At 41.2% G+C, this 21,032-nt stretch overlaps 2 protein-coding genes and 1 long non-coding RNA gene across 4 annotated transcripts in view; 2 read left to right on the forward strand and 1 right to left on the reverse strand.

Moving 5' to 3' along the window:
• LOC106813117 (meiosis inhibitor protein 1-like) overlaps window positions 1–4,778 on the reverse strand; it is a 7,675-nt gene extending 2,897 nt beyond the window's left edge. Inside the window, exons 1-11 of the mRNA XM_014817174.1 lie at window positions 4,701–4,778; window positions 4,455–4,500; window positions 4,062–4,232; window positions 2,640–2,774; window positions 2,394–2,507; window positions 2,066–2,161; window positions 1,473–1,665; window positions 1,061–1,233; window positions 760–893; window positions 412–532; window positions 151–265 (exon numbers count right to left, since the gene is read on the reverse strand). Of these exons, the coding sequence (XP_014672660.1) occupies window positions 151–265; window positions 412–532; window positions 760–893; window positions 1,061–1,233; window positions 1,473–1,665; window positions 2,066–2,161; window positions 2,394–2,507; window positions 2,640–2,774; window positions 4,062–4,232; window positions 4,455–4,500; window positions 4,701–4,737 (1,335 nt within the window). The 5' untranslated portion in view covers window positions 4,738–4,778. The remainder of the gene's footprint in view (window positions 1–150; window positions 266–411; window positions 533–759; window positions 894–1,060; window positions 1,234–1,472; window positions 1,666–2,065; window positions 2,162–2,393; window positions 2,508–2,639; window positions 2,775–4,061; window positions 4,233–4,454; window positions 4,501–4,700) is intronic.
• A 5,221-nt stretch (window positions 4,779–9,999) lies between these two features.
• LOC106813126 (quinone oxidoreductase-like protein 1) lies at window positions 10,000–17,991 on the forward strand. Of its 2 annotated transcripts, XM_014817186.1 has the most exons (8): window positions 10,000–10,272; window positions 11,660–11,746; window positions 12,201–12,324; window positions 12,667–12,735; window positions 12,959–13,143; window positions 14,854–15,019; window positions 15,322–15,546; window positions 17,300–17,991. In XM_014817186.1, exons 1-8 carry the CDS (start codon window positions 10,270–10,272, stop codon window positions 17,437–17,439), a joined length of 999 nt encoding a protein of 332 aa, XP_014672672.1. In that variant the 5' UTR covers window positions 10,000–10,269; the 3' UTR covers window positions 17,440–17,991. The 2 variants fall into 2 exon arrangements, with proteins under 2 accessions (XP_014672672.1, XP_014672673.1); XM_014817187.1 differs by lacking the exon at window positions 10,000–10,272 and having other exon boundaries at window positions 11,679–11,765.
• Window positions 17,992–18,366: 375 nt separating this feature from the next.
• LOC106813119 overlaps window positions 18,367–21,032 on the forward strand; it is a 7,681-nt gene continuing 5,015 nt past the window's right edge. The window contains exons 1-2 of the long non-coding RNA XR_001394426.1: window positions 18,367–18,560; window positions 20,521–20,695. This is a non-coding gene — a long non-coding RNA (uncharacterized LOC106813119). The remainder of the gene's footprint in view (window positions 18,561–20,520; window positions 20,696–21,032) is intronic.

Raw genomic sequence — 21,032 nt, forward strand, 5'->3', positions numbered from 1 at the left:
TATATATATATATATATATATATATATATATATACCATTTCAGTTGTCACTAGTGGAGTACGTGCATAGCGAAGTGTCATGTGGCACATAGTTGTTGAGATACAAACTACTAGCTGTACAGGTGCCCAGTGGAAGTATAGGCATACTCACCGCACACAGGGAGAGCAGTTGCTGCAGTGAGGTAGGCGGGATCCATGACAGGTCGGCATGCAATGATAGGAAGGTGACAAGTACGCGGAACAACGAAGGTGCACACGCAGCCATCCTGTAACACAACCACAGCACTGCAACCATCCGACAAACCATGCACCGAGCTGCATGCTTTTCACGCTACCGAACTTCGTGCAAGGACTGCGTGTCACATATATAAATCAAGACATTATTATATAGGCAATGATTATATCTGTCTACCTGCTGTGATCATGCTCCAAAAAAAGATGGCAGAGGGCTATGCATGCCACTTGTGCAGCCTGTAGTTTTCTGTCCACTGTGCTGCACTGCGTCAGCACCAAAATGAACTTTCCTAGAGGTCCTTCAAATACACACAGTCACACGTAGGTTCAATTTATGAACATAAAATGATGAACATATCCTAGCTATTAAGAACTGAAATCCCATTAGTAAAGTACATGAGATTAGTACTTTATCACATATAAAGTTCGCAAGTCATGCAAAAGGATATGGTAGTACAAATCAATACCAAATACTACTGCCAAGCACAAAGAAAAGATAAGCATTGGATGATCTTCTAGGAAGTACCTGATAGTTGTTGCACCCCAAGTTTAAGGTCAGTGAAGTTTACAGGAGTGGGGCTATTTTGGATCCCATCGTGGTGCGCTGTCATGAGAGTTGAGCAGCACACACTAACCAGTTGGTCCACAGCATCTTGGAGACTGAAAAACACCAAAGTAAACCATAGTACATTTTCTGTGAAGAAAAGAATTGAGGTACTTTTCTTATTAAATTGGTGTAACATTATGCAGTTACAGTCTTCGACGTGTATCCACACACAAAACTCAAATGTATGTATATTGACAGCTATGCTGTACAACTAACACACCTTGCATTCTTTGGCCACTGGTCCTTTAGTTCCAGTGCCATCCTGTAGAAGCCAACTGAAGCCAATTTCTCTGAGAATAGCTTCATCATTTTTGGCTGGATTCTGAACATTATGTTAAGCGTGTCTAGCAGACTCCTGTAAATCTCTGAACTAGCTAGATACTGCTTGTTTTGCTGGATGAAAAAATGTACATATAATATTTATTATCACCGGCAAAGAGCAAGGCAAAATTCGCATTCCGTGCTGTTCAAAAGCATATCACATAGATTTAAACAGTCTGGGAGAGACAACATACATCAGGAAAGGGAATGTATAAATTGATATTTAAAAGGGCAAAGACAAACTTAGTCAATATTATATAAGATTTTGGCCACCCATCAGGTGCCCCATGAGACTATATACACCAACTCACAATTACAGCAGGCATGCAGTGCTCGTCACACAGTTGCAGGAGGTGTGTGGAGACTGATGCTTGCATCGCGCCAGGTATATTAACATCGAACTGAATGGATGAACTGACAGGCATGTCAGAGACAGATACAGATGTAGGTGCAGCAAATGTTTCTGGGTTGGCAGTAGGGTCATCCATGCAGCTTAGCATCAGTCTACATCCCAAAACACAATAATTTTACAATCAACCCTAGTGTAATTTGATAAAACTTGACTTCATTACAAAACTTATGTGGTTGTCTATCATTGTTATTTATATGATTGTCAATGGGGAAACAGAGGTGGATCGAGATAAGGGGGTTTAAGGAAGCTCAGCGACCATCTCTTTTGTGATTGCAGGCATATCTTGTTCAGCACATGGCAAAAATGTCATTCACTTCAAATAGAATAAAGTGCTTCGAAATGAGGAATTTATTCAATCTTATATCCTGATAAAACCTATATGGGATAATCCCCCCAATCATCCTCCTTTCTTTCCGCATTCACTGTACCATCCATTTCAGAATTCAAAAAACTGCCCCTGGAAAAGGTATAATCTCATACTATAAATCTTACCTAGCAACAGCTCGTAGACAATTGAGCGTACACTCTATCATTTGCTGTGTGCTCTGCGCTTGGCGAAATAAACCACTCTGGTTATGCTGTCCTTTCCTGAAGAAACACTGCCACTACATAATTACTCTATATATTTACGAATCCAATGTTTAACCAATACTGCCCTACTGATCATAGATTAAGTAACGATGCAAGCATATATATATTACAATACATAATATTATATAGATAAATAGAAATAAATAAATGAATATATATATATATATATATATATATATATATATATATTCATGAGCATCACGAGCTTCTTATACAGTATATATTCTACCTGTTATCAGATGGTATGCAACGCATGGTGGGTAAAGTGTGAAGCCGCATTACCAGCTGCTCCAATGTATTAAGAAGAGCGTTATACGGAACTGGCGATGGAATATGCTGCCGCCTAGTAAATTAAAAACAAGCATGCAGAGTCACAAGCTCTATACATCATTTTATAATGAAGTCACGCATGAACTGCGTAATCGAGTGAATGAATGCATGCATCCATGTACGTCTTTCTTAATTAGTCTCTTACCTGAGCAGATGACAGTACGCAACACCTGAAGATAGAGCGACCTGGTGGTAACTGTGTGAAATGCCAGTGTTTATTATGCGCAGACATTCGGTAAATGTCTTATCAGAGCTTAGCAGGGGCATTCTCTCTGGTTGTCTGAAAGAATTAGATTGAGGCATGTAGAGACCAAGCATGAATAACATGCGTACGCACACGTGTGCGCACGCACGCTCACGCACGCACGCACGCACGCTCGCGTATGCACGCACGCACGCAAGCACGCTCACGCATGCACGCTCACGCACGCACGCGCTCACGCAGGCACGCTCACGTATGCACGCACGCACGCGCTGACGCATGCAGGCTCACGTATGCACGCACGCACGCATGCACGCATGCACGCACGCACGCTGACGCACGCACGCGCTCACGCATACGTATGCACCCACGCACGCTCACGCACGCACGCTCACGCACGCACGCACGCAGCACGCTCACGCACGCAGCACGCTTATGCGCTCAGCACGCTCACGTACGCAGCACGCTCACCCACGCTCACGCAAGCACGCTCACGTATGCACGAATGCACGCTCACGCACGCACGCACGCTCACGCACGCAGCACGCTGACACACGCAGCACGCTGACGCACGCAGCACGCTCACGCACGCACGCAGCACGCTCACGCACGCAGCACGCTCACGCACGCAGCACGCTCACGCACGCAGCACTCTCACGCACTCACGCACGCTCACGTATGCACGAACGCACGCTGACGCACGCACGCACGCTGACGCACGCAGCACGCTCACGCACGCAGCACGCTGACGCACGCAGCACGCTGACGCACGCTGACGCACGCTGACGCACGCAGCACGCACACGCACGCAGCATGCTCACGCACGCTCACGCACGCTCACGCACGCACGCACGCACGCAGCACGCTGACGCACGCAGCACGCCACGCACGCAGCACGCTCACGCACGCAGCACGCACACGCACGCAGCATGCTCACGCAGCACGCACGCTCACGCACGCACGCACGCACGCACGCAGCACGCTGACGCACGCAGCACGCACGCAGCACGCTCACGCACGCAGCACGCACACGCACGCAGCATGCTCACGCAGCACGCAGCACGCACGCTCACGCACGCACGCACGCACGCACGCACGCAGCACGCTCACGCACGCAGCACGCACGCTCACGCACACACGCTCACGCACGCACGCTCACGCACGCACGCTCACGCACGCACACATGCACGCATGCACGTACACACAAACAAACATGTATGCACACAAGCACGTCACAACACATGTTATTAAGTGACATGCACACACGAATGCACGCATATCGGGAAATAACCACATAATTCTACTGGTATTCTTTTCTTTTCTAGCCCGCCCTACAAACTAAACCCCTCGTGTTAATTGTCGTACTTCTGCAGGATCAGGCCTAGTAGATCCATTCCCCTGACGATTGTAGAGGGTTTTCTCTGTTGGAAAGAGAGATCGACGGCCCTCAGCACAGACTCTATACCATATATGACATGGCACTTGGTAAAGAAAGTCTGCGTGTCTGTGAAAACCATCAGGCAGCAGAATATGGACCTAAGAGACGGACAAATACAATTAATCGATCACCTGACAATGTGAGTCTCCATACAACCTTCTGGCATACATGTGCCACAGATTCCATCGTTCCGTCACCTATGTTCCATTGTCTTACAAGGAGAAAACTAATAAAAAGCCCAGTTACTAAGGCCCAATTGTTACAAAACGAAGTATAATTGTTATTTTGGTAATAAATTATTGAATTAAATAATCACCTACTCTAAAAGCAGTTCATTGGTGGTGGCTAATGCTTCAAATAGGAATTCTGCAAAAGACACAGATGAAAGATGATGATTTAGGGCCAGGGCATTATTTAAGAAATATACAATTCAATACAATTCAAAAATGCAATTCTTATTTGACATGAAGATACATCAATATATAAGTCTATAAGATGTTGAATAATCTGGAAACTTCACAAAATATTTTGATGATTTTAATGTGAGATTGCATTAGGAATTGTACCTGTAATGTCAGCATCAAGAAGCGACTCGGTGTACATTGCAGCGGTCGAGGTTTCATGTTGTGAGGTAATGAGGGACATGAGACACTGCACTGCACTCACCTGCACTGTGTCACATCTATTGAGCAATAGAAAGGTTTATTGACGACAACATTGGCAAATCGTTTATTTCATGAAAATACAACTAACCTAATATTTTTGGTAAAACAATACAAACAACAATGAGCATACTTGGACAATAGGCACTTTTTCACAGCGGTGGGAAAGGTGCTTCCATCAGCAGAGGTTCTCATTAGAACACTTGTGAGATCCTCATCCATAAACCACCTCTTTACCAAACCTATCGAACACAGCAGACACAGTGTGTCCAGATTTAGCTCCATTGTTATACAAATGCAGTGACCAGCTCTAGTAGTCATTGTCACGCAATTTAACTAAAACCATGTAGCAATTCGTATATCAAATATAGTATGAAATCATGAGTGAAGCTGGAGACAGCAACAGCAGTAACATGGTGGACAAGCACGGAAGAATATCAATAAATCAAATAATACAACACATAAGAGCTACTAGTTCCCACGTCTATCACCTTCATCATCCTAAGTCCACTCTCTGAAATTATATATTGTGGTATGCCCACTTCCAAAGCAAAATGGCATATTCGATTACCAAGGAGATTTAGCTGAAGATCCATATGCTCTGATGTTTTCAGTAATTGCAGCAGACACTCTGCGACCTGAACGTTGACATTGCTAGGTATGACAATGCGGTCTGCTACATCATCCTCAGAGGAAGGTGTGCTGTGCTGCCCTCTACTGGCATACATATGCACGAAGAGATAGATGATAGTGATCCTTACTGAATCATCAGGATAGGTCAGCCCAGAGCAGATGAATTCCAGAAATGGTTCTAAATCAAGAGAAGACTATGACTCAAAATACTTCAGGAAAATAGTTAGATAGTAAACACAAAATTAGACAATTTTGCACGTACCAATTCACTAGTTACAGACACGGAATTTAATGTACATATCCCACACATGCTGCTTGATTATCAAAACCTATTTATGTGTTTGGAGGTATTATAATGTAATAATTATAATATTCTCACTAGTAGCAGTAAAAGATGCCTATAATATACTTACTGTGTGCCATTATCAGTGTGTGGGCTAGCGGGGGGATTTCCTGGATTAGGCTACTGAGAAGAGTAAATGCTGGAACTGACCGCAGATAATTACACTGCTTCTCTACCTAGCAGGTGATAAATTAGGCAAGTCTGCACCACCAAAGTATCACTTTCAATCAATTATGACGTAATAAATTAATCTTCTTCTTTTTTTAAACATGCTTTTGTATATACATACATGCAGTGCATGAATGTAAACATGCTTTTTAAACCTCAACCAAATCTAACGTACAAAATACTCAGTAAGAAATCCAACTTAATTTGATATGCCAATAAATAGCTAGGGACTTCTAGTTGTAACCTATGATAACTCTGCTGCAGAAAAGTGTAGTTATACCTTCATAGTGATGGAATTCACTGCCTCAAGCACCAATCTGTCAGACTTCAGCTTGCACAGCAGTTGAATGATAACTAAAACATTGTTTGTTTGAGTTATAATAGTTATGGTATTAACAGTAATCTGGATAATCATGATTTGTAAACCTCTATATTCAATTATATATGTGAATTTGTTTAATGGATGATCTTATATCATACCTTCCTGGATGATAGTGCCCAATGTCTGATCAACAGTAAAGAGATCATCTGAAACATGAAATCTTCTCCATTTTATATGTGATTGCATGAATAACACAATCAATATGACAATATTAAAGGAACAGTAGCCTCTAGGTTCTAGGGTTATTTTCAGCTAATTTAGGTTATAATTGCGCTACATAAAAAGTTTCATGGTTCAATCACCATTAGAAATATTTTTTTTTAATGTTTTAAAACTAACGACTACAGTTTGATTACAACGACGGTGGCGCCACTCAAAGCGCACGATCTGAGAAGTTGCGCAAAACCACTTTCCAGCCAAGAGCTACAGACCGAGGGTATTTCTTATTTATTTATTTAAAAGCAAAAGGACTGTAATCTCTTATAAACGACATATAGTTTCAGTTATATTATGGATAAATTTGCCCTAAAATGAATATCGTTCGGTTAAATAGCATTTAGGTATAAATATAATTGCACTTTTGTGATTAGCCCTCGGTCATTTACCTGCAAAATAAAAATGCAAATACGCAACTTTTTCAGGGTGGCAGCACGGTCGCGGGTGTCATGGCACCGTTCAAATTTCGTAGCGTTGATGTGTAAATAATTAATTAAGTATCTGGTGACAAATACATGTGGGTATAGATGATTTGTTATACAGTAAGTACAGTTGTATGCAGTAAAATCCTAGAGGCTACTGTCCCTTTAAGCTTAACACATTATATTTTACATATAATTGAACACTACTGTAAACATTCAATGATACTGTTAATTAAAATTACCTGCATCTACATATTTATGACATCTAAACACAGACAGCTATAAGTGTGTATAGTCACGTGTACCCAGAAGTAGATTCAACAAGTGTTCAGCGACACGTATGTCTTCTGTAAGCAAGGTCATAATTGCATCTGAATGCTGTGTGAGTGCAGATAGTAGTGCAGCAACAACAGCTCGTTTTCTCACTAGAAGTACTTCACTGTCCTCTAATAGTTCAGCTGCACATGCAATGCACAGATTTGGTACCTAGTGTAATAACAAGCAAACATATTGAAAGTATTTTGAATTATTTGCATGTATCACTCATAATAAAATATGTTGATACCTACACATGTGTATATATTTGGAGTTGGGTTAGCATTTAATTATAGAGAGTCCCAACTGAGACTTCCAACATGGCAGTCACTGAGCACAACAGTGCATAAACTGCATATCTATACATCATATGCATATATATCAATATCTAAGAATGAAAACCAGAACGAATAATGTAATATTATGTATAAAGGCCATCCAGTTCAGTCATAAAATTAAATAAAACCTAAATTGCAATGGGTACATGTAATTTCCATGGACGTCAATATCTATGGAGGTTGCATCACACAATTTTACAATGGGGTTGTATTTTGCACAATATGTAAAAAATAAACAAATTTTACTAAATTTGTATTCAATTTAAAAAATAATTTATGAAAAGATAAAATGCACTTGGGGGGGGGCGTTTTTCACAGTGTAAGGTGGGTAGAACATATATTCTTAAGTGGATCACCTGGAACAAGATCTGCATATAGAAGTTTACTCTTACAGGTACGTCTGACTAATCTGGTTCTAATATATATTACCTGCCCTCCTGTAGTGACTGACCACTTTTGTGCATGATCCACGTGGGTTAGGGACAACAAAGTACGTGTCTCAGCCATCAGTTTTCTGCAACATAATATTAATAATACAGGGGCTTACCAGAAAATAATCTATTCAAACTAAACTAACCCGCAAATAGAGTTTTTCTGACAGTGTTAATAGTGCCATAGTGGTGCTGAAAGGGTCTATGTCCCCATACCGGAACGTACCCTGGTACTATATATTACCCTAACACTTTGCCCTAACCCTAACCCTAACCATATGATCAAATAGTTACCAGGGTACGTTCCGGTATACCGGACCGTACCCAGGGTACGTTCTGGCAGTACCATGGGCATGGGGGACATAGACGGTATTAGACCCCTATGAGCCCTAGTATTGCTCAAGGGGTCGTTGTCGTAACAGGTACTGCAGATATGTACCCGAGGTACATATATGTATACACAAAGTGTACCAGACTTGTACTAAAGTAAAGAAGTGTACCCTAACCCTATTCACTAACCCTAACCCTAACTCTAACCTTAACCCTAACTCTAACCTTAACCCTAACTCTAATCCTAACCCTAACCCTAAACATACCTCATATAAAAATATAAACATAATACTAAACAACCTAAAACTACCTCCGGTACATATCTGTAGTAACTGTTAGTGTTACGACAACGACCCTTCGTGCCCTAGTATTAGTAACAGAGCAAAGATCATATACAATATTATATGATCTTTGGTAAGAGCATAAACCGACCAGGCTCTCCGACTAGTTACACGGCGGAGGACACTCCTCTCGCCACGTAGTGTTAAGCGAGATGGGAACTTGTGGCTAGTAAGAGCATAGATATATACAACACGTATGTGTTGTATATATCTATGGTAATTAAGAGTGAGAGTGAGACCATAGATATATACAACATATGTGTTGTACAGGCCCGTAGCAGCGATTTCTATTGGGGGGCTGTTCGCCTTTTCATTGATGTTTGGGGCCAGCTTGCTGCGGCACGGCGCTGCGCAATCTCACTAATTATCCATCTGGCGTCGATACAGGATGTTTGCTACCGGGGGGGGGGGTCTAACCGTAACGCAATAGTGTTGCGAGCACGCGAAAGGGGGGTGTTGGGGGCCTCTGCTCACAGAAATTCTTTTAAATTAGGACCCCCTCAGATGCGTTTTTCTGCGCGAGCAAGGGGGGTCGGACTCCTGGGAACCCCCCATGAAACACGCCCTTGCTCCGGGCGCGGAGCGACCAGGGAGGGAGCCAAGGACCGAGCGGTGCTGGCGAGGGTGTGGGAGGGGGGTAGCTTCACTGTTCCTCCTCGCGCCGCGCGCCCGAGCGATGGAGATTTCCATGCACTTATTACAGCTCAACTGGAGCGACTGAGGTGAGAATTTCTTGCCACAAATTTTTGAATAACTTCATCTATTTTTTGGCTTGGTGTCGGTTGGGGGGCGGGACGGCCTCTGGGGGGGGGTTCGTCGAACCCGAAGCGCCCTGGCTACGGGCCTGGTGTTGTATATATCTATGGTGAGACTTACCACTTAGCAGACACTGTCACTGGCTTTTTAGACCTGAAAAGGCGATGGCGGAGTCCGTCCGAGTGGCGTGTTTCCGGTGTCCTGTGCATGCCACATGCATGTTATCATAAATGTTATGCAAAGACCCGAACAATTATATATATATATAAATAAATACTACAATACTAATACTGCCATATATACAATAATATATACAGAATTAATACAATTACATACGGTTTTTGGTGGCACTCACACTGTCACACACACCCGCTGCTACCTGTCGCATAAAGTAAACTGTCTATCCTATGGGTAACCGGTCACGTTTCTTTTCTGTAAGTTAGACTGTTACCAGTAGTTTCCTGTTACTGTTGGTAAAATAGAGAGATAGCTCGTTGCCCGTCTCATCCTCAGGTCTCATCCATTGGTCTCATGCAAAGCCAGTGTGTGACTGTGTCACGTTATCTGTTGTTGTTTTCGTGTTGTTATATTACGAGTTTGGTTATACTAAAATGTTGTAGCTATTTTATGGTGTACATGGATATCATATACGAATTATTTTAGTTGCTGACTATGTGAATTTGCCGAACTTATTGATAGGTAACATTTATTGAAAATGAAAGCCTTATTCATTGAAGTCACACAGGGTGAGGGTGATGGTCCCTGCGATCAACAGCAACAATATTTTGTTGATGAAACATGGTATATACTGAATGAAACTAATCTCACTATATCAATATAATGAGTTTAATCACAATTTTCTTATTGTACTTTCAAATATTTGTTCATAAGAAGGTTGCGAGGTGCAAAGGCTATATAGACTACAGGGTTCTCCCTACGTTGCGCAAACGGGCGCCGCCGCGCGCCCCGTTTAAATTACCTCCGCCCGGATTAAATTCTACACAATTAGAGTTTGCCAGCGGGAATCGATCGTCAAGAATCTCCACTTCGACCAGCGGCACACCGGCGCGTGTTTCTTTACCGTGCACGCATGCACTGCAGCCTACACAAGATAACAAACAGTTCTAACCTGTCCCCACACAACATAACTGTACACTTACTCGGCGTATTTGTATATACATAGAACCCCAAATACCGTTTTATGGTGTGGTGAGCGATTCTAGCTTTATTAGTTGGTACGGTTAGAAAGAACTCCCCCGGACCCCTATAGTGTTCCCCTGCCCCTCCCCTGCCCTTCCTCCTCCCTGTTTGATATTTCTCCTTGGGGAGACCCTGCGCCCAGGGTTCTCCTGCGTTCGCGCAAACGTGGTCGCCGCGGCGCGCCCCGTTTGACGCGAAACTTCTCCCGGTTTGGAATCGTTTGACGCCCGTTAAATACCTCCGCCGTTTTAATTCTCCACTCACAATAAAAGTTTTATCCAGCGCGGGAATCGAGTCGGCAAGGATTGCGTTCGACCAGGACATGTCGAGCCGTGTGATTTTTGACCGGTTTACCAAAGCATGCACCTGCAGACGTTGCAAGTCTAACTGTCACTTAATGCATCACGAACTCGGTATCACTTTATATATTACAACGAACCCAAATTACCGTCGTATGATGTTCGAGTGGCGAATTTTACGCAATTATTTATTAGTTTTCGTTACGGCTTAAAATACATGCCCCTCCGGACCCCTAGTTTCCCTTCCCCCTCCCCTCCCCCTGTTTGAATTTCATCCTGGGGAGAACCCTGCATGCTGCCATATTGGATCCTGTCAAACCCACCTTGCCAACTGGGTCTGATTAGGTGTACAGATCGAGTTCACTGGATCCTATTAAAGAAATGACCAGTTTATGAAACCCATGTGATCAGGGTCATATAATCCACCCAGACACACGCATGCTGGTAACCACGTGGTCCCACACGATTCTATTTGAGTGTGAGCTCTCATGGTATTAGGTACAGTGTAAATATACCCTTTATGTTGTCCATGTCAGCACCAAGTGAGGTGCATGCAGAGATAGCATTTATTGGACACTAGTTAATATTTGGTGCTGGGAATTATGACCTTCACCATAACTTGTGACTGTGTATTTATGATGCTTGATTAAGTACTGATTGTAGCCATGTTTTGTCATTAACTGTTTCAGGAGGATCCTGGATTGACTGATCTTGCAGGAAGTGAAATTGAGGTCGAAGTGAAAGCTTGTGGGCTTTCTAGTTTTTGCCACAATCAGGTTCATAATAAACAAGCTTGTAATTATTTAACTTTAAACTAAATCATGATAATCATTTAGTGATTTAACATTAAATGCAGAGTTTCTTATACATAAGAGGCACAGTGGTGTACCGCCGTTGTCAATTTTCACATCTCTGTTGTGAAAATGTTCCTGTATTTTCCCGGCGAATATTTAAACTGCAATTTTATTTTTAGGGTGCCTCAAATATAGTCAAATATAGTCAAATAGGGGACATTCAAATTTTAAAAGTTTTGCTGGGGAGACCCCGCAGAACCCCGCCAGAACCTCCCTCTCTCCCCCCACGTCCGCATGTGTGCCTATGGCACGCCTTTGAATCTATCATGCATGTGCGTTTTCCCCCAAACTGGCCATTACCACCTTTGTCTAATTTTCTCTCGGCAGAAACCCTGAAATGTTGTGTACTAAAGTAGAATATTATTATGTAATACAGGCAGTAGAAGAAGCACTAAAGAAGAAGCTTTCTCTGAGGCTTCCAATGGGATTAGAGATATCAGGAGTGGTGCAGCGAGTCGGCCAAGATGTCTCATCGCTGAGTGTTAATGACCATGTTGTAGGTGTGTAGATGTTCAGATGTTGCATTGTTGCAACGATATGTGTAGCTCAAATCATTGCACGTGTGTAGCTAATACTATAACAGTGCTGTTTACTTGTGAAACGTTCAGGTTTGCAGGCACAGAAAACTTAGACTTTATAAACTAATCCGGTTTTGTTAACCAGAGTTGATCTTAAACCTCATCACACAAGATGCTGCAAAGACACTTATCTTCAAGAACCAATAAGAATTAGCTAGGTATATTTAGCCATTTGGGGATAACTACAAAAGCCACGATTGGTTGGTGTAATGATTGAAGTGGAAACATATGCTACAGTACGTAAGAAGCTGCTATTCCTTTCAGGCATGCTTCCATTGGATTCTCCTTACTCAGGCTGCTCTCGTGCTATCATCTTACATGAGTATCATGCAGGTATATGTATACGAGTACAACTCTGTATATCCTACATGTACTAAGTAAGAGTTTGAGAAATCACGTAATAATTCTACATGGAGAATATTGAATGAAATAGGAAATCACTAGATTTCTATGCTTCATTGAGTTAGTTTCATAAGTTGACTGAATTCTCCACATTATTGGCAATGTCCGTCAAAGAAATGGAACTCAATTCTAGTCTGCTTCTATATGATTATAGCTCGCATTCCAAGCAGCTTGAGTCATGAGCTCGCAGCTGGTTCTGTAGGCGACTGCGTGCGTGCCTACACCGCTCTCTATTATCTCGCACACCTACAACGAGATGAGACTGTCCTTGTGCTAAATGCTGCTTCTCCTTTTGGTACGATGGTGTTGCAGCTGGCTATTCAGTGGGGAGCATCGCAGGTGAGCTTCACTGGTTATGAGAAAGTCGCACATCTAATGCTGGATTTACACTGTCAACTTTGAGTTGAAAAGTTTATAAGTTGAGCGAGTTGATCAACGTTTTGACTAAAAGTAGACAGTATAAACATAAAAGTTGAGCACTGTACTAGTTGAGGTCAACTGGTTGAATGAACAGAACATTTTCTAAGTCTTTGTTAAAATCTTAACCTTTTTGACAGCGATTTGATCAACTTTTTTCCATACAACCACTGAGATAATAGCTTTCAAGGGTTATGTCCCCCCACTCTGAAGGAAAATTATTTGCACACTTGCGGTGTGCATTTCTGGGGTACGTAGCTGAAGTGTGGGAGATGTAGAAATAAATGCATATGGTGAGAAAGTATATAATGCCTAGATCCATCTCACCCTGTACTACACTAACTATGTTAAATTGTTTACTATATAATGTACCGGTTCATTGCGCTGACTGCAGTGTCTTGTTGGCCTGATCATGCTACATATATTATTTTACATATTATTTTTACATATATACTATTTTTGTAAATAATTGAAATCTCTGTGCAGAGTTCTGGAGCTAAACTGTTGTAATGACTGTAAAGTGCTCGATGACATATCCACTTGCATTCACACACTCTATTTCCTCCTCTGATCTCTTTTCCCTTTTGTAAGAAGCAAAGCAATGGTGACCACCAATAGCACTTCCTCCTTTATTGTGGCATTGTGTCTGGTCAATTTATTTAGACGTGTATTTCTGCTGTTGCAGCACATTTGCTATCCCTGGCCTGAATTTACATATGCAAGAATGTATATCGATTGTCCCATGAGCACGTTTAAGTTGAAAGGTTGAATATCTGATCGAATCGGAGTCGATAGTGTGTGTATGCACTAAACATCTGATGCCAACTTCCACAACTTGCAAACTTTCCAACTAGAAGTTGATGATGCAAACCCCGCGTAAGACTTGAAAACCAATGAATAGGGATTGTCACAGAATAATTTACAGGTAGTTTTTGGAATCCTGACTGGTGATTATTAAGTCAATACAGGTTCATTACTAAGTCAACCTCTTTTTGTTATTGTATAAACACTATATTAGTAGATCTTAACATTATCTGACTGTGACCCAAGTGCTGATTGCTTAAGTAACTCGGCAACCAATGACTTTAAATGTTTAACCTATTAATTAATAGTACAGATTCGTTACTGGAGGCTCTTGACATGAGGTGGTATGGCGACCCATGTGTGAAGTACCACAGTGTTACATATTTTTCAATCCTTACTGGTGCTGTTGTGATAGAGGAGAATGATCTGCCAATGTAGTTATCTAAAAAACATAAATTGTAGGCCAGCATTGCATACCGTTATTATTATATTACATACACTTTATTATTACTTACTAATGAAAACTATCGATTGATCAGTGAACCATCAACAATAATTGTTATCGATGTTTTACTTTGCTATCCATGCATTGCTATAGAGCCAATCACTATTGCAGTTAATAGCTAGCTTGAAGCATTGTTACTGTTACGATCGCTTGCATTTACTAATACTATTACCAGGAGTAAATAATAGGGGTTAGGGATAGGCTTAGGGTTAGGCTTTATGATTTATCCTATGAATTACTCCTACTATACCGTACTGTTTTTTTTGCATGTAGCCGTGCTACTAGTTCTAGTCGGATAGCTTTGAACTAGTCCTTATCAACAGGTATTCTGCACTGTATGTGATAAAGATGAGCAATTCTTCCTGGAAGATGTGCTCAAGTTGTCATCTGTTATTGTCATGGAGAACGTTCAATCAGGAAACATACTGCAGAAGAAGGTTCTGGATCAAACAGCTGGCCTAGGCATTGACATCATTGTAGACAGTGGCGGTATTAGCATTTGCTTTCTCAGCTTCCCCTTTGTGCATGCTTTAGTTATGTAGAATGGCCAAGATAGACTGTAATATAGTCATAGTAGTCAGAAATGGTTTAAATAATTCCCATCAACCGTTATCTCCTCCACCAGTGTTTAAAATGATATTTGCAAGTTTATATAGATTGAAAAACTTTTAATGTCCTAATTGTCTTTTGACTAACATGCTTAACCGATAGCTGCCGTATCAAAATCATAGCAGGACTGCATTCTGTCGCTGCCTTCGGCTGCTAACGTAACATCGTCGTTTAATGTTCAGTAAACATGTTTCGGGTGGAAGACGGCATTCAAGTGAATCCTCAGCTACCACACAAACACGACGTCATATCCATGCTTGCCACTGGAGGGCGCTGGGTAACGTCGCAGGCCAATCTGCAGCTGGATCCTCCGGACAGTCACCTGTTGCATCTTAAGTGTGCGTCGGTGTGTCACCTATTCGAGCATGCGTGGTTGCTCTCGCCTTCCCGACTCGGCTGTTACCAACGTATCCTTAAAGCCACTTTTCTCTTTTACCTCGCTCGGGGTCTTTGTTAGGTTGTGGGGTTTCATTAGGCTCTGTACATAGTTGCTATCGTATTGCTTTGTCTCAAAGCCATGGGCACTCCTGTTAAGCTGCACGCGCATACCTCATTTTCTCCGCTTCTTTTTACTCTTGTAACTTATCTCCACGCATCAATATTTCCTGATGCTTTTATGTATCAATAATGTCTATATTATAAATTAATATAACTTTTTCATATAAAACCTGTAAAATACCACTAGCATTCATCTATTAAGGCACTAACAATAGCAGCACAAATCTAAATGGCTTCAACTACAGTGTTCATATTCCGGATCTAGCTAGAGATATTGGCAGCATTATGTTGAAATGAGATTATGGGACAAAGTAAGGTTGGTCTAAGGGCAGCTATGTGTGATATGTGTGTGTGTGTGTGTGTGTGTGTGTGTGTGTGCGTGCGTGCGTGCGTGCGTGCGTGCGTGCGTGCGTGCGTGCGTGCGTGCGTGTGTGTGTGTGTGCGTTCATGCATGCGTGCATGCATGTGTGCGTGCATGCGTGTGTGTACATACGTTGGTAGGTAGGCTGGCGGTTGGATGGATGGATGGATGGATGGATGCACACACACGCACCACATACACGCGTACACACATGGTAATATCACCAGCCATTTTATGGCATATAATATAAAACGCACCTTTTTTCCCTAAAATTGTGGTAAAAGAAATTGCTCTGTGTCTTAGGCCTATAGCCTATGAGAAGTTGCGATCTCCCACAGGCTAACGAATTTTCCAAGTGGCAGTAGGCTACCAGCAACTTCTACCAAGCCCAACTCCAGAATAAAAATCTTATTGTTTACTTAAACACATTATTATTATTATTATTATTATTATTATTATGCTTATTATAGCTTTTAATTATTTGAAAAAGAAATTATTGTAAATGTTAAAGCTAGATAACGTGAGCCAATTATATATCAATCTATGGTAGGCATCCAACTCTTCAAAGTTAATCATTAACCGTTTATCAACACTTGTACAACACGTGTTACTATCTGTTTATGTCATAACTTGCCACTGTTATCTTTTATATAAATTGGGAACATCCTTTATGAATAACGCCAACATTCTCCCATTGATGACTTGCTTGACTGCATAGCTACGGTAATTAAATTAAATTTGAATAAAACTATTTGATAGGAAATAGTATACATAAATGTTTGTGTGCTATATTGTGATGTCTGGCGTGCAATTCCTATGTAACCAAACCTAGGGTCCCTATATACAGAGAGTTGCGCCATGACGAGTCGGAAAACTATCGGTCACGTGGTCGCTGGACGACATGTTGTTTCCAAATAGATACGCACGGCTATGGCCGTAAGAAAGTGTACAATTAAATTATCATATGGCGCGAACGATTTGAGTTACATTTCTAGAAATCTAGATACACATAGACACATGTCTTAGCTATAATCTCTGTAAATTTTGAGTTTATTGAAGTACGATTAGTCTAATTAATTACTACGGACCATTGTACAGCGTATCCATACAGCGCTGTACTTAAGCGGCAGCGGTGTTGATCCATTTGGAAACAACATGGCGTCAAATCCTGAGTTGGCGCAACTCTCTGTATACAGGGACCCTAACCAAACCTTCCTTGACAACCCTTTCATCCTTACATTGGTGATATTTTTTAATGAACTATCATATGGTGTCAATAGTTATCCTTTACTGTACTATAGACATTCTCAAGGACAGTATGGAGAAACTGTGTGATGGGAAATTGCGAGTTCACATCCAGGAAAAGGTCAATCTGGAAGAGGTGCCTGATGCAATGAAATCTCTAGGAGAACGGTGGGGAAAAGTTGTTATAGAGCTATGACAGACATAAAAGGTTATAATAAATATTATATGCAACGAAACATTTTGGTAATCATGCAATCTGATGATTGCGATATGTTTCATAACATAATGTAATTTTATTGACACCTTGAGCCCATTTCAAATGTTAGATGCATCAGAGTGTAGAATAGACAGCAATAGCAAGTCAAAAATTTCGAATGCATGCAACAATAGGAAAACTGATGATCTGCATCTATATTTTGATATCCGTGTTTTGTTTTGTTTTTAATTTGGGTAATTTTATGATTATGTAGAAACTAAAACGTAACTCGTTGTTGGTTTTAATGAAACTGATCATGGAAGTTAAGGAATGCACATTGCATAAAACATGGATTTATTATTATGTTCAGATATTACATGATTACAAGTATGTTTGTTTTGAATATCAACCAAAAGCCCATATATCACAGCAAACACTCGTGCAACCAATGTTTTCATCTAGGATAGAATTGTTATATTTTGACCGTGGTATTATTTCTATGTATCTCGTTTATTGTATTTTGTATACTTTTTAAAATAAAAAAATACCTAAGTGAAATGTGCATGTAGTGTTTTGATGGCAGTTCATTAAGATCTTAATCACTAATCGCAGAAACCACTCAAATACTCTTAATGTCTCACAGATCAAATAAAACTCGCACACAGAAAGACAGCCTCGCAGCGAGGAAGTTGCTCGAATTGACTTCTATGCATTTACGAAACTAGCTGCTATTGGGCTGTCATAGCTCCGCCCCTCTCCGCTACACTCCGCCCATTTCGCGGAATAAACATTCGCGCACCGGGCGGTATCGGGACCGGCGTGGGCAGATAGACATTCGACGGAATTCTAGATGCGCATAGAAGTAATATTACACGCGCCACCGAAGAATTCGCAATAACGCACCGATGTGCAGGTGATGGCGACAGGTTTACCACGCAGACGGTTAATCAGGGAATCCCGGTAGGTGCAGCGGGGAGGATTCGAGCCTGGCGGAGACCAGTGAGCCAGCCGCATTCGGGTGATGCACTGGTGTGCGAGCGCATCGCGGCTTTAATTAAGAAGAACCCTTCTGAGCGTCGCCGTGTAGGAGCCGAAATTCTCTCCGCACAACGGGAGTGCAGGTGAGTGCTAGCGCAGCGTCTCGTCTGCTATACACGCTGTTCTGTTGCTGCTGTTGGCACGCACGGTCTAATCAGCATAGAAGCGCGCTTATGCACGTTCAACCGAGCTTTGCAAGGCGATTAAATACAAATCCGTATAGGCAGTATTCTATAACTATTCTCAGATGCATCTCGATTTACATCGAACGTTGCGAATATTGCTACTCGCACGAGTTTATTTTTTAACATTGCCGCTTGTTTTCTGCGTTTTCGTAAACATGACACGTTATTTGACGTACGGCTGACCGCAAATACCGAGCTATATTACATAGCTATTAGGTAGCATCTATCTGTATTAACAATCTATTAAACGGCTATGCGGAGGTAAATCGCCTGTGTCAATTGTATCATCGATGCTTTTTATTCGAATACGTAATTAAAGTGAACGTCACGGGTTTTACGTATATACTTCTGAAAAAATAGTTGAGATTATTTTTACGTAGTTACAATAATAATTAATATATCCTTAGACTCTTCGCTCATAAGGTTATTTTTAAACTAGGAAAAATAGAAAACCTATGTACAATATGTATAAACGGAGTTAAACATAAGTCGTAAATGTTTGCATATAATGCAGCGAATTAACCACAAATAGTTAACGAAGCCACAACTGCATGTATATATTTGGTAAAATAAATTAGTACGCAGTGCTAAAGGGTAGCGTAAATGCTTTAATATAAACGAAGGGTATATTATGTAGTACGGTAAAAGGTGAGTAAACGGATATTCTGCGTGCATAAGGATATCCTACCTAGCAGTGGTATCCTTTTTGCAAAGGCTTCACAATCAAGGGTGCCTGCGAATCCTTCCGCAAACCACGATATATTTAAGTATGTAAGCGTTCGTTTAGCATGAAAATTAATTAATTAATTATTATTCACCAAAGGGTTATTAGTGGGTGTAACGCAACAGGTCAAAGCCTAGCATATATGAATAACAAGAACTAAATTACGCAGGCCGCCGCTGTTGCCACTGTTCCCTTTGGGTGTAGTGGGATTGCATTTTATTTAGAAACGATCCATATATTTTAAGTCAGACTGCAAATACAAATATTGCCTACCTCTGACGGCAAAGTGAAAGCGCGTATGAATGATAAGTCCAGCTTTGCTAATGTGTGTAGCGTAGTAGCTAAGAGAATAGAAGAGTAATAATTAATACAAACACAAGGAGAACCTGTATCTCTGATGCCATGCATGTTCGCCCGCGTGTATACACGTAGATACAATTACGCGCACGCACACATACATGCGCGCTCACGTACACTCGCTCTTACACCTACCCCCCCCCCCCGCAAACACGTCCATGGATGCACGCACACCTACCCATAGATACACACACCCGCTTCGTACACGAATTAAAATACTATACTTTTAAATGAATTTGTGATTGCATTGATGAACAGTTTGTTCCTTTCATTGCATCATTCTGTATGTGAACATGTGTTATAGTACACATCATCGACGCAAAAGCAGCTAATTACAATGTTTAGTAACAAGAAACGCTCTGTTTTAGTCAAGTAATTGGAAAAGTAGTTTTGCTTATATTGATTATGGTACGTTATATCGATACAAACGTGGAATTCTTTTCGATATTATATAGCGAAACTTGTATATTGTTTCTTATTCAGTACTCTATTGTTTTGTATGTTATTTACTTGTGGGTTTTATTAAAAATGTAATTTTTTGAATTTATTTTAGAGGTTCGTGGTAATTATTATTATTTATAAATAGGATTTCAACAAAAAGCTAGGAATACAATGATGTATTTATGTAATAATGAGCTACTTATAATTAATTTTTAATGTTCATACAAATTATGGGTTAGTTTAGTTTAACACCCGCGTATGGAGTGATGATGCATGTTGTGTATACCTACATCTTTCTTTTCCAGCCACATCTCATAGTAGAATGTTGTATTACAGATCTACAGAATGTTATTATAGGTAAAAGGCGGAAGAGTAGCAAGAGCATTCAGAGAAACTGTAATATCACCACCACCATCCACGTCGTCAACGCCACCGCCGCGATAACATCACACACTACCACTATCGTCATCGTCAGCACTGTCGCCGCGTAGCAGCATGAGCCCGTCAAACGGTAACGTGCCCTTTTATTTACGCATTAGTTCTTCGAGTAAAATATATTTATCTATAAATATGGAGGTAGGGAAACCTGTCGAAAGTTAGCGAGTGTTTACAGACGGGGAGAAGAACGGAGCTAGTTACCGACTAAATAATATCGCTGATCAATGCGTATTTAGAAAACACACAGCGAAAACGGAGAGCGCAAAGCATAAAAGTTAAAGTTAAAAGACAGCACTAAGGAGCGTGAGACGTAGGAGCGAGAGAGTACCAATGACAAACAAAGCGATAGTTAGAGAGAGAGAGAGAGAGAGAGACAGCGAGAGAGAGAGAGAGAGAGAGAGAGAGAGAGA

Source organism: Priapulus caudatus, unplaced genomic scaffold, assembly GCF_000485595.1.
Source record: "Priapulus caudatus unplaced genomic scaffold, Priapulus_caudatus-5.0.1 Scaffold728, whole genome shotgun sequence".
NCBI lineage: Eukaryota > Metazoa > Priapulida > Priapulimorpha > Priapulimorphida > Priapulidae > Priapulus > Priapulus caudatus.

Coding starts and splice junctions, on each gene's coding strand:
- LOC106813126 (XM_014817186.1), top strand. Junction 11,747..12,200: donor CTAGTTTTTGCCACAATCAG/GTTCATAATAAA, acceptor TATGTAATACAG/GCAGTAGAAGAAGCACTAAA. Junction 13,144..14,853: donor TTCAGTGGGGAGCATCGCAG/GTGAGCTTCACT, acceptor CCTTATCAACAG/GTATTCTGCACTGTATGTGA.